The sequence below is a fragment of the Dicentrarchus labrax genome, unplaced genomic scaffold (genome assembly GCF_905237075.1).
Source record: "Dicentrarchus labrax unplaced genomic scaffold, dlabrax2021, whole genome shotgun sequence".
NCBI classification, from domain to species: domain Eukaryota; kingdom Metazoa; phylum Chordata; class Actinopteri; family Moronidae; genus Dicentrarchus; species Dicentrarchus labrax.
The window spans coordinates 24,555,479-24,569,915 of record NW_026136719.1 but is presented as its reverse complement, the minus strand read 5'-3'; the positions used below and the strand labels follow the sequence as shown (position 1 = coordinate 24,569,915).

General features: G+C 42.9%; 1 protein-coding gene across 2 annotated transcripts in view; it reads right to left on the bottom strand.

The window, feature by feature from the left end:
• insyn1 (inhibitory synaptic factor 1) overlaps positions 1–13,857 on the bottom strand; it is a 46,892-nt gene extending 33,035 nt beyond the window's left edge. The window contains exons 1-2 of one of the 2 annotated variants that reach the window (XM_051379763.1): positions 12,563–13,857; positions 10,397–12,029 (exon numbers count right to left, since the gene is read on the bottom strand). In XM_051379763.1, coding sequence (XP_051235723.1) covers positions 10,397–10,540 — 144 coding nt within the window. In that variant the 5' untranslated portion in view covers positions 10,541–12,029; positions 12,563–13,857. The other variant, XM_051379765.1, reaches the window with a different exon arrangement.
• Positions 13,858–14,437: the final 580 nt, after the last annotated feature.

Below are 14,437 nucleotides of genomic sequence, written 5' to 3'. Positions count from 1 at the left end.
AAAGGGAGAGACGGAGATTCCAAAAGCATGGAGAGCTGTCTTTGAGGGCGCTCAACAGGGTTACATTTTGTGGTTTTACATCTTAGACTCAGAGATTGCAAAGGTGCTGCCCTTTACAGGGAGTCACAGTGACTGTGGAGAAACATGTACAAACATAACAACAAAGGTCACTTATAAGCTGAGCAAAAGGCATTCTTTGTACAGAAACACACCTACAGCTGAATACGTACTGGAGCTATAACTCGCTATCATGGCCTACTTATTCACCTGCAGCCTCAACACCTGCTCCACCAACACTTAGTGGCACAAACCCCACTACGTGTTGGATACATACCCAGCGACACGCCAACAACCCGCCACCTAGCCAAAACAATTGAAGACATTGTGCACTTAAAAGAAAACAATTCCAAAGCAAAGAAAACCACAGAAATTAGGGATCTACCTAATTATTGGACAGTCTGCTATTCCCCGTTTATGCACCCAACTCCCAGCATGCAAAGTGGCTTCCTGAGTGAACAGGTGTTATGCCTTGATTCAGCTCTGTGTGTCACTGTTTTACCTGGCTCGTTTTTCATGTACATTTTTTAATTTTGTCATTCGTAAGTTTAGTACAGCTGTCTATGCTGAGTCTTTAAATGATTGGGTGTTTTCTTGAAGATTACTATCTCTGTCTCCAGCACTACCTAAATAGGTGGCCACATCACTGCTGGGTAACAACATTCACACCAACAAGAGTACATCACTTACAGTCAGTAAACGTATTGTAGACTGCACCAGTCTCACCTATTGTGAAATTCAAATATTCACTTGCATAATAAATGATAAAAATGACTGATTTATTCAATAAGACAGGTCCCGCTCAGGTCCACGATGCAGATTAACTATGACACCCTGGGCCAAGCTCAGACACCCTGCTTTGATATTCAGAAAGACAGGCTCCTCACAAAGTGAAGAAATTGATGACATTTAAATGTTAAATGGATCTCTGTCTAGTTGGCATTAATTAGGTGGATTAAAAACAAATCCCAGTAAGAGAATCTAATGTTTTGGCATTCAAGAGTCTTGTTGCTCACATAGTAAGGTGCATTACCTCTGTATTATCCTATAATTCCCTCTAGGAGTCTGTGATTTCCCAACTTAGAGAAATTATTGCAAATTCTACCAATGCCTGCATTATTTGTCAGAAAACACAACTGTGTCTGTTCTTTGGTGTATTTCCCAAAATTAAGGACACATTGAGTTTCCTCAACACAATGGTTTTCAAGGGCTAAATTTAACCAAACTCTATTGAAGAAAAAACAATGTGTGAAAGTGTGTATCCAATTTGTAACTGTAACTATCAATATTCTCCAAATCCCCAAAGACATAAGCGGTCATTGACACGTCTGATAATAATATTGCTTTAGCAGCAATGCAGCTGAGATCATTTTCAAAAATTTTGCCATTTAGATTAGATTTTTAATTTGCAGTTTTGTTGTCTTGACTCCAACAGAATCAATAAAACAAGTCTAAGTGAAGACAGGACAATCTAGCAGATGTTGTGCCAAAATTTATGGCCCTTAAAAAAATGAGTTTTCCATGGCGGTTTGTCCTTATTTTGTCCTCTGAGTGTGTTTCTCTTGTTTTTTTTCAGGACACAAAGAATGCTTGGGGAAATGCACTCGGTAATGAATGACCAGAGTCTATGCTAATGCATAACTCTGACAGCCTCCTTATAGAATCATTGGACATTTGTGTTTTTATATAATAAGATCAGAACTCAGTACCAATGTACCTTATAACAAGGTGAACAGGAGGCTAAGCTTCATTCATCATAATGTTTCCTAAAATACACTGAATGTTACAATGAATTCTCCTCCCTCATCATCTTAACACAAAGACCTCATAATGAATGACAAAAGACTGTTAATGTGTCAAACTGCTAGCACAGATTGATTCTACAAGTTGCCAAGCCTAATATTACTCTATATACTATAATTGTATTTATCCCATGATAGTTTCCTTGTGCAGTGGTTTATTTACTTTGATTATGACAAATTACTGACAAATAAGCAATTTACAATAATGAGCTTGGAAATAACAGCCTTTACAATATACAATTCCTACAAACTATTTTACTACCCTTTCAGCTGCTAACATTAAGTATTAAACCAAGCAAAACACCATTCTATTATTCAGCAATTTTCCTCACCATGAAGAACAAACTACCAGATGCAATATCAATTTTCCTTGGTTCAAATAATCATAAGTGTTGAATATTCATAGCACTTAGAAACCACTTGTAAGTTATCTGGGAGCAACTGCTTGAAATTATATGTCAGGATGGACATGCTGTGTGCCTAAACCTGACGTTCCTGAAAATACCTTAAAAAGCTTTGAAGTTTTTTAAGGTCAGAAGATACAGATGCTCAGTTGTGTGCCATCTCAGTTCAGCTATTTCTGCTGGTTAAAACTGAACAATCTCATTCGAAACTGGGTTGATTTATGATGCATCACAGACTACGGCTAAAAATAAAAGGAAGGGCAAAAAAGCCTCCTGATGATCCCTCAGTATAACACACTTCCAAAGATTCTAGCTGGATTAAGCTGCTACACTGGTGAGTGGGTTGGCCAATGCTGCCCTGAGCACTTTCACAGGCTATGGAATTGAAGGAAAATATAGCATCTCTTTGAAATCAGATCACATTATTAATTTGTAGCTCTCATTATGCGTTACGTGCGTCTGTACTCTTGATAAAAATTAGTATCCACACCTGGTAAAAGAGACAGTCAGCCTGACGGCCTAATGGAGAGCAAGCTGTCCCTCTGCGTACAGTATGCTTTGACACAATGAAATGATGTAGCTATTCTTGGAGGCTGCTTGTGCACTTCGATGGATGCCATTTTTCACACCATTAACTACAGCCTACTGGTTTTATTCACAGCACAGAGATAGGCCAAAACAATCCTAAACACGCCCACGAATGAGCACAATTGCAACAATTGATCTAAGCTGTTCCACCCAGTCTGTCGCAATTCTGTGCAGCAGGAGAAACCATTATCTCCATCCACCCTTCATCTCTCTCTCTCGCTCTCTCTCTCTCTCTCTCTCTCTCTCTCTCTCTCTCTCGTCCTCTTTCACACATTTTCTGTCTTTTTTTTTTCTGCCTTTAACTCCCTTTTTTCATCCTATTCAGCTCTATCCTTGCCTAGGGACAGGCAAGAGGGTTCCTGGCTGAATCACAAAGTACAAACATGCATGGTGAAATTTTTTACTGCTTTATCTGTAACTTGTCCACAGTAGACGTGTTAGTTGATAAAAATCAATGAGAAAGACGAGCGCAATTTTTGGAGTGTTTACCTCAGCAGACGTCTAACCTAAAGCCCTCATTACTGTCTATGCTGAGTGCAGGGTTCGCGCAGGGAGGCAGAGCTCAAAGGGGCAGCTAATCCAGTGGGTCTTACAGGCACGATGGGCTAGTCAATATGCTGGGCCTGCATCCTAAAGAAGCTGGAGCTCCACAGCAGAGCTAGGTAAAAGAGGCTCAGGGGAATGCTTTGCGTGGTGCAGTTTTATTCTCTCCACAGCTGTCAAGGTTAGATGCCGCTAAAGTCTTAACCCATTGTTTACCACTAAAGCCTACGTTTCAGTCCTCAATAATGCTTACTTTTTAATATGGAGATTAAAGATTATTCAGATATTGCTACCGTTGCAAGCTAGTCTTGGTAAAACCATCAGCTAAATGCACAATATCCTCTCCTTTCATTATAGCAGTGATGAGCTATATTTGTATCAGATTATGTGTTAGTCAATGGGGTCACCATGGTGGTCGTGAGCATTTCTGTGACCAGGTCGGAGTCTATTTAAAATCATTCCAACCAAGAGACGATCTGACATTTTACTTCAAATCCCGAAACAGTTTTTCATCAGCCCTGAGAATAATTGAGCCTCTGATTCATTCCAAGAATGGACAAATTTATGTGGAGCTCAGCTCAAGGCTGCAACACAGGTGTTGAGATGGCAGGGTGTTTTGTGTTCAGCGAAGAATAGATAAAGCTTGAGGTACCTTGTTCTTGTTGTTTTCCTGAGCAAAGAGAACTTAACTGGAGGCACGTCACCAAGTTTAATTTAGGAATTTAATTTCCACACACAAAAGAGGTCAGGCAAGGAGGAACAAATTGACAGACACAGCAGGCGGGTACTTGTCATTTCTTCCAAATGGCTTTTAATGAGAAGAAACCCTTTGGCCCAGGTTGTCAGGTTGAAGGGTACTTTCCTCTGTGAGTGGTTAAGCGTTCGCCGTTGCCCACTGGCCTGCAAGGACAGCTGGTCGGCCTGTTCACAGGTCGGAGACTGGGCCAAACCCTGCCTTAATTTGAAAGTAAATGGATTCTCTGGTGGAGAACAGGCTGGGCCATCCTCAATGGAGATCATTGGGCTGTGGTCAACTGGGCAGTAAACCCACAACATTGGCGGCCAAATCAAAATGGTTGCTTTGTGGGAAATGATCCACCAGGACACAGCTTTGTGACTGATTGTAATTTCTGATTGTAGGAATTCATTTGGACAAACAGAAAGAACCACAATCTTCTGCCAGGATGATTTGATATTCAGCCATATCAAGTCATCATTAATGGTTGGATTAAACTGGCTTTTTATTTACAGTGTAATTACTTTAGCATGTTGGCACCTGTACGTAGGCTTTAGTGAAATACACTTGTTTTCCCTACATTTTCCCAAATCTGTGGTCTATAAAGATAGATCTACTTAATTTAATTAAAGATTTACAAGTACAAAATTTGGGAAATCTGGAAACTTACTGTAATTACTTACAATGATCATTTAAAAATATTCTTTTCTATCGCATTACATGCCTCTGCAGTGACCCATTTTCCCCACAGGAATCATCAAATTTCCTAATATGTTTTTCATGCCCTTAAACATATTACAAAATATTCCCCAGTAATAGGATCAACTATTACACAACTCTACTGTGGAATGAGATTGTGTTTACCGCCATCCTTTATATTGTTCTACTCCTTGAAAGAAAATGTCAGTGATTATTGGAGTCCCCCCTCAATGTTGAAGGATTCTTGTGAGGCAGTTTTCTGCTCCCTGCCCTGCTCAGCAGCAGCATCAGCAGGGGGAAACACAGAGCGGGGATCTGGCCCCTGCAGAAAAAAATGGCCCTTTGATTTTGGTTTTGGTCTCCCTTGGGCTGCCTCTGGGTTTGGAACAGATTTGGTTCAGTGCTGAGCGTGGAAGCTTCAACAGAGAGAGGGACCGTGGTTCTCCCCCTCGACGTGGATGTGTCATAACTGTTTTCAGTCTCGATAAGTAGACATCACTGGCTGGCTGATCTGGGGGCCAGCCTTTTGGATACCTCACCCTCCATACCAAAGCTTTAACAATGCAGCGTTTAAGCATGCCTCAGACATGAAAGAGCACCACACAGGAGCCTCTCTGATCAAATCATTTACATAGCAGTTTTCTTTTACAGACTCCATTTTAGCGTGATCCCATTGGCCTTGATTTGACAGCCATGCTGGGATCACGCGGCTGGTATTGGGTGTTGAATAGAGATTGAATAGACCACCCCCATTTGTGCCACTGTGTCTGCCATCGTGCCACGGGTGACTGTAATTTTAAATGAGATGTGCTCCTTCATATTTAGTGGTGGGCTAAGCTTGTCGAGCACAAGTTTGACTGTCTGCTCTAGAAATGAACAAAACCTGAAAAGCTGATGGTCCTGCTGTTGCTAATCACAGGTGATTTTCAGTAGATCAAAAACATTCATGACACACTGTCAAAAAATCCATTAGATAGTTAAAAAAACTGCATGGTGGCCAGTCTCATTACTAAAGCTGTTACTCAGGACTTCATTCTTAAAAAGCTGACATTTGTAGGATGCAGTTTTCACCTGATACTGGTGTTTTCCTGCTGCCTCCCTCCTCTGTCTTCAGGCCTACAGCTGAGTAGAAACAGTAAGCCAGTCTCCAGCATTACGATGAGCATATACAGACAACTACCACAAGGCTGACTGATGGCGGCCAGTGTCCTGGACCTGCTGTACTCTGCTAGGGATAATTGCTCTTTGTCCAGCTTATATTCACTCCTCTCATTTGGAGCTTTAATTCTACAAGTCCTGATTGCCTTCCTGTGTTCATTTGTCTTGAGCCCAGCACAGACGTGCAGCATCGTCTGCTCATGGTACGATTCTGCATAATAACTACATCCACATAATAACCGTCCATCATTCCTGTTTAGTTCCATATAAAGATGTGTAGCTCACTGCCAACCCTTCCCCCCAAGTCCTTGCCACTGCCTCAATGTCTTTTTTTCTTTATTTTTTTAGTGCTTCATTAAATTCTTTCAATTTACCAATCTGTATCTCTCGAATAACTAACACGAGTGCACTCGTTGCATTTCCTTAGTTTCCCTTTTTTTCCCCCCAGTGAAATTCAGTTTTAGCAAAAGGAACAACGCAGCATCAGGAATTTCAGAGGTTGCTTTGCATTTCGTTTGGTGCTATTTTTCCTCTTGTTTATCCGCAGACTTATAAGACAAAGGTTGACACGATACCTAAATGAATTATTTCCTCTAGAGTTGCCACTCCTGCCAGTATTATTACAAATGGTGTAGTTTATCAGTGTGTTGCCTTCCAATGTCCTTCCTTTAGAGCCTTCTCATTTTACCTGTCATGAAGCCTGTAATGGGATTCACAAGTAAGACAGGCTGCATTTGACTGTAATACGCTTTTGAAGGGAGCCATCTTGAAAAACTATGCATGCTCTGTGTTACATCTATCTTTGATATGTGAAGGAGATTTACTGCGTGCGACTATACTGTAGCATGGGCATGCAACTGCGATGCTTTACATAATTCAATTTAAATGATATAATGAAACAGCTTTATGTATACTAACGGTACATACATTTGTTCAGTATAATACAGTAAATGCATAGTTTAAGAAACATTCTATGAATGAATATGTTTTTTATCTGCTGGCTTGGGGGTAGGTAACCACATAGCATGGGTTGCTAAATGTCTGTGGATATTAATCTACAGTAGACCAGCTGATTTTAGTGATTAGCCTTCAGCCAAAGACAATGAATTCTATTATATTATCTTTGTCTATATTGTACGACATGTTAGTGGCTTTCAAATTGGTAATATGAGAGGCAATCAGGAACTACTACGTCATGTTACTGGCTGCTGTGTTACTCCTGTGGAATAAGGATGATTGCAGTTATCTCTGTACCTGGTAAAATAGAAAATATACTCAGGGATCTCAGCTCTAGGATGGTTAAAACTGCTGTATTCTGTGAAGATTAAAAAAAAAACAATTGTGCAGGCCTCACATACTTGCATGGGAATTTTCTTGGTATTGCTTTTTAATGTAACATTCATCGTTGGTTATTTCTCAGGTTTCCTCAGAATGGCTGTTTGCTGAGTGCTCAAAATTCAATAGAATTAAGAATGCAGAACATAAGGCATGCGTCTGTGTTGTCTCCTTCCTTATTGTTTTGATATTCTGATTTTCTGACTGCCATGTACTTGCCGCACAGGAAACAATTCCCATTTACATGACAATGATTAAAGTTTATTGGTAGATTCACCGCAGGGTTCAATTAGACTGCACTCAGTGTTGTTTGTAGTTATCCAAACTCTCCTTTTTTTTTGGCCAGTATTTAAGATGTGAGGTAGCCGCTCGTTCTCCAGGGAATGGACAATGAGGATGATGAATTCTGGCAGATAAGAAAGTAAGACCCATGGGTGACCCTTTCCTTAATGCCTTTATGAGGAAAGCAAGCCACTTTGGGGTAGAATCTGTGGAGGTGAAGGTCTTTCTAAAAGGACAATTCTGGTTATTTTCACCCTGTGTCTTATTTTCTTACTTTATACGTTGGTATTTAATATGTTCAATATTCATTAATGCTGGTTATTGGTGCTTTATAACATGAGTTATCTAATACAATATTGTGCTGAAGAAACTACAAGTCACTTGGGATGGGTCATACTCATCCATATCTGCACCTGTACTTGCAGTTGCCTTCTACTGGACTCATAAACCATGAACAGTTTTATATAATACATTTTATTTCAGCAATTTCCTGTGTCACCTCCTTTTGTGGATGTGAAGTTCCCCTTGGGCCTTGTTAAATTTTTCCTTGGGGCTTGAAATATGTATTCAATTAAAAACTGGTAAACTTTGTAAATCCTCATTTGAAATATAGAATTTATAGTATTATAAAATCGGCATAACATACATTTCTGTAATGGTTGTTGCTGAAACTGAAACTTGACTGGAAAATTAATTCATATAAAGGCATGGACTAAATGGTCTAATGAACACTGCAATATACAATGTACTCACATTTGAAGCAATGGACAGATGGCAGATTCTGTTGCAGTGTGACTAAGTGAGGGGTTGAAATTCTGCTCCTGTCAGACTGGTGCAATGACACTGTACCTATGTGATCTTGAGCTATGAAAACAGTGCTGTGAAGTCAGTATAGTAACAGACCAGTAACTTCTTTATTTCTAGGCAGCTACGTGCTTTGGAGTGTCAGCTTTAACTCCTCCTCAGAGCACTGCAGTATCTCCATTTCCCCAAAGACCTTGTGGGTGATAATCAGTCATTACTGCTCCTTCACGGAGTTATTTATTTTACTACATTCACACGGCAATTCATCATTTATTTATGTGACAGTTGTTATCTATTATGTTGTTCCTTTCATGTGGCCAAGAATGAGAGATTTTATGGAACATTAGGCTTCCATGCATCTGATGGCGCTACACTGATTCTGTTTCTTCATCTCCCTTTGATACAGTCTGCAATCTCACAGGTCAGTTAATTGCAGGATATTGATACCAGCATTATGACCACCACGGCAGCTAATATGATTCCTTAGCCATTTCAATATGTGGGCTTGTGCTCTCCCAATAAAAAATGACATTTGAGCCACTGTGCAGAGCCCTCTCTAATGGGGTCTAGGATAAGAATGGTAATATGCGTTGGAGCTGGCAGAGGCACAGGCCGTGTTTTTGTTTATAAATAGCTCCAGCCAGCATTATTCCACTTGCAGTTGTCCCATAATCATCAATCACTCCCGCGCGCAGGCCGGCTTCTCCTGCTCACCAGAGAGAAGGTGCACTGTGAGATGTGCCCTTGCACCTCCAACTGTGCAAGTACATAAAGTAGAGCTTGGTGAGTGGGGCAGAGCTGGGAGTCAGCAAGACTTTGGGGAGGGCTTGCAGAGGGGGGGCAGTAAGATGTGCGTGCAGTGATGGAGTGAGTTATGGCAGCTTTACCCCGGCTGCTCAAAACCCTCCTCCTTCTTCAGATCATTACATGCACTAACATCCACCATTTCGCTTCTTCAACACATTTAGAAACACACACACACACACACACACACACACACACACACACACACACACACACACACACACACACACACACACACACACACACACACACACACACTCCCTGTGGATCCATGGTCAGAAGCAGGTGGGAGGTTAATCATGTGATGCGCTTGGAGGATGTGGGATGGGTCAGACACAACTGTTTGCTCAGGTTTCATTTGTCTCTGTCTCTCTATTTGCCTTTATCTCTTTCTTTGGAGGAGCTTTGCAAGAAGAGCTCATGGCTTTTTAGGACACAACACGGAGAAGATCCCGAAGAGATGATGAGGGCCATTTTGTACTGTCACACACATGAACAGATGTACTCTGATTGCCAGTTGTCAGACACACATTTCTTTTTCATCCATACACTTGTAGATGCATGTAAGAACACATGCGCTCACACACAGTCAACAAAGAGAGATGTTTGTTGATCCTTGTTCAATCTGTGTATTGTACACACACACACACACACACACACACACACACACAAATCTTCCAGCGTTACCATGGCAGTTGCAAAAATACAGTAGGAATCCAGCTGATCCTTAACAAAATGGTTATATAAGTATTGCGGTGCTAAGTCTTGTATCTTATCTAAGCCTGCCTCTGTGTTTCCTTTCAAACTGGCTTTGCTGCTTTTCAACAGCTCTTCACATCTACTGTACCTCCCACAAGACACCACTGAACACATGAAGGACATTTGTAATTGGCGATAAGCAATTGTTTGATTGGAAAAGGAAGACAGCCTTGCTGCGGTTGTAATCAACAATATTCTCCTGCTACAAAAAAATAAAAAGTGAGATCTCATCACTTTCAAATCTTAATCAAAATCTACATGCTGCGAAAGGAATTTTACACTTAATTAAATGCAGTCTTCTTGAGAAGCACACCCACTTGGCACCCACATTCTCTCCCTACCTCCGTCTTTTCCTCCCCCTGTTGTTCTCTTATTCCCCCTCCCCGCCAAAAGCCTAATATGTGTAAGCTGACTTTAAACCTCACCTCCCGGAGTTCCTTGGCCACATCCTTGAGCTCTATGAGGATGCCTTCCAGCTGGTTGATCACCATCTTCATGTGGCTGCGGATGCGTTCTCTCGGGCTGGGGGTCTCAGAGGTGTCCCGGGCCGGAGCTCTGCTGAGGGACATCCTTTACAGGGCGACGTGGGGCCAGTGGCCAACAGGCTGAGGGCGTGGGGGAGCCGAGTCGGGGTCCATGTCTTTGGCTACAAGGAGCCTCAGTGCTACTGATCCGAACAGGGGCCCCGGCCACGCAGGGAGACCTCAACATCTTAAAAGCACCTGGGCAGCCAAAACACCTTGCCTCTCCCGCACACTCGGCACAGGGTCACACTCTGACATCCATGCCCTCTGGTAGATGCTTCCAAAAACGAGGAGAAAATGAGCATGGGAAAAGTCAAATGCTGTAAATCCATGGAAAAGGAAGAGGCAAAATACATGGGCTAAAGCTGGTATGAAACTCTTACATAATCGTGTAGAGCCAACTCATCTCATGTGTCAGTGTGTACGTTTGAAATTGTTCCCGAGGAGATGCTATTTAAAACACTATACAGGGAAGAGACTTTTTCCCTCTTCCACTTGTCCTGTACAATCGTTTTTACTTGTGAAACACAGTGACATAATGGCAGGCTAACATACAAAAGTGAAAGCAGACAAGGGGTTTGTATTAACCCTTTTTATAGAGAAAGCTATCGAACATAGATAGAAAAATAGAACTCCCAGCAGTGGCTCAATTTTCAAAATCGTGTTCTACATTATTGGCCAGCAGGGACAAGATTTGCCTTCTAAATATAGTCCCTCAGAGAGGTCTACTGTCTTTTAAGAGAGAAAGGACAGATCCTGTTTGGAAAAAAAGGGGATATTCCTCTGTGCAGTGTGGCGTTTTCTCCTCCAGGAAAAATAAAAAGATTGTCAGTAGAAACTCTCATCAAAATAAACTTTGCTTCACATCCATTTTTCTTTTTGCAGATGACGACTTACTCGTGTTGTCCTTCATTTCTCGTCCATGAAAGGGAGGAAGGTAGGTGTGGGTCTTTTCACAGAGTGTCCAATCTCCCCCCAAAGCAGGGCTTATTCCAGGTGGCGTGGGATCAGAATGAATTGATTTCCAAGCCAGCAGAACGTGACTTGTGATGAGAATTTGTGGAGGGATAACAAAAAAATCGTGGTGTCGATTAGACACAGTTACGAGGGGGGCTGGAGGGCGAACGAGCACCTTCCCCTGGAATTTGGGTGGCAGCTTGTCTTATGCAACGGCGCTATCCAAGTCCTCTCAGAAAACACTGACCCACAGCAGTCCACAGGGGTGTGCCCAAAAACCAAGGGAGCAGAAAGAGAAAAGGATTCTCTTCTCTCCTTCAGTTGTTGCTAAGGGAACCCTGGTCTGCCTCCTTGTGCTGTGATTGGATAATTATTTTACTTCTTATCCGTGTAGTGTATGTTTTCTCTGTGGACTCTTTTCAGAGAGGCAGAGGGCTCTGTGCCATCCAGCAGGACGAGATAAATCCTATGAAAGCTTCCCAGAGGAGCCCCAGAGAACAAGCAGGGGGGAGAGCTTCTCGCCAAATCCAGGGCGATGCCACTGCCACGGGGTACGCTGGCCAATCACACATGGCACCTGGACAGACGGGAAGGAAAGCAATCACTTATTCTCTCATGTCTCTCCTCCCTTCCTTTCTACCACCCCCTCCACTCTTTCCCGAAAAAGATAGCAGCATAAGAAGAAACAGAAATGGGAGTGAGGGTGAGTCGGAGATGGACAGGAATTAACTGCGTTGACATTTTTTTGCTGCTGTTTACATGCATCTCTTGCTTCAGCAGCACTTGCCTCACCTCCACACACATGCACACACACACCAGAACACACACCTACTCACCTTTCTTTTATCACTTTGCTGTTGCTATGCCCAGAGCTCACTGTCCACGCACAGCAGGATCATTCAAGCTACACACAACCCCCTGGTTCTTTAGCAGTCCCTCTGTCGCACACACTAACATCTTCTCTTCTCGCCGCCTTGCTGTTCTCTCTTCCTCTCTTTCTCTATCTGTCTCTCTCTCTCTCACACATACACACACTCTCTCCCTCTCTCTCTCTCTCCCTCACACACACACATACACACACACTGTTATCTCCCTCCCTCCCCTACTTACTGTCTTGACAGAGAGAGAAGCTTCTATCAGCAGGGTTATTTCACTCTGAGGCTCTGGCTCATCAGAGGAGGAGTAGAAGTGGAGGATGAAGCTGTGGAGGAGGAGGAGGAGGCAGGAGGCATGAGATGGGAACGATGAATGGCCCTGATAGCACTCTGAGAAGGGAGAGAGGAGGCTGAAAGATGACTAACAGCCAGAGTGGCGAGGAGAGCTCCTGCTTCGGGTTGTGATGCCTCCGTGGCTGCTACCATCACTCAGATAACTGTGCTGCCGAAAGCACGCCACCCGTCATCCCCATCAGCATTCGCCTGCATCTGGAGGCAGCGGACAGAAACGGCTGAACTGCTGCTGTGGAAAAGGAGCTGTGTGATTCCTATGACAGCCTCTCCCTCTCTGTCTATCTGCCTGTTTTTCGACTCTCACTCTCTCCCCCCCCTTTCTGTCACTCTTGCTCTTTCCCTTTCTCCGTCCCCGTCTCTCTGCCCCTGCGCCCTCACTGTGTCCTCGCTGACTGCCGGATGAAGGGAAGCTGATGCCAGAGTTTATCGTGGGGCTCAGGCTCCTGCCAGCACCACTCGGCTGTTCTGCTCGGCTCTGTGGAGGGAGGGGCTTGGTGCTTTAAAGGCACAGTGTATCGTGCAGTCCCTCCTCTGCCTCGCTCCTCTCCTGTCTTCTCCTCTCTGCTGGCATCTTACACTCCCTCACTATCTCCTCTCACACTGCCTATCTAGCCTTTGTCACAGTTTTATCGAGGGTGTTATCTCTCTCTTAAATCAAGATGAAGTCTTCCTCTGCCTCCAGCCAAGCAGTCTCTGGGGACGGGGTGTCCAAAAATCCCTGGCTGTTACATCATTAATATACAAAGCAGGTTGGTGTTTGATGACCTCATCTGACTGAGAGACAGAAATAGGGAGGGAGGGCCAGCATGACTTTTTCTCTCCCCCGTCCTCTTCATCAGCATTTTTATTTTTTTTTTCAACACAACAGCCCCGCATAACCCCACCAGAGACAATTACCCTAATATGAAATTAGTTTTCTAAAGGAGATAATCTAACGGTAAAGCAAATTCATAATGACAACTTCTTGAGCAATGTACACCAGTTTCCAGAGGGTTTTGGCAGATAACTGTACTGAACTGCTAGAGGCTCAGTGCATTCCTTAGCATAATTGTAAAGAGAAATGCAGAGTGGATTCAGGTTAGGTGGATCTTCCATGCAGATGAATTTGTTCTGGGGTCCTCTGTGGTTTCTACTACTAGGATCACAGACGTTATGCTGATGCTGTAAGGCTAATTGGGGGAATATTCTGCAGTATAATAAATTCTCTTTTGCATGTTTTCTTTGATTAATAAGTGATCGAGTTTGGCTTTTAAAAAAATATAACAAAGAAATGCTTCATATTCTATGTTATCCTTTTCTAAGTACACAGTCACATTGTGTCATCTTAGGACTTCATCAAATTTTTAACATGTCGTCACATTCTGGAGCCCATTGTGGCTCTATGTGGAGCTGGGGGGGGGCTTGCATTGGGATCTTGTGCCCTTCCTTGCATTTACACATGGCTGCTGCAGCGTTGCACAGGCAGGATGTTTCTCACAAACTGCTCCCTCTGAGAAACAGGTGTCCTTGAGCATGCTTCCTTTGTAGCTTCACTGCTTAGTCTCTCTGCACATATGGGAGGCTCCCTTCTTAGAACACAGCAACATGTTGCAGCAGTCATTTTTAATTTTTTTTTGCCATCGTTTCCTTTTTTCTCAACTTTGCAAAATACCTTTTTCCTTGGATATTCATGGTGTATTTAATGGAGCTCTCCCTAAAAGAGAGAATGTATACTAAATGACCTCTCAGCGGAAAGGCCCAGGTGCACAGCACAGAT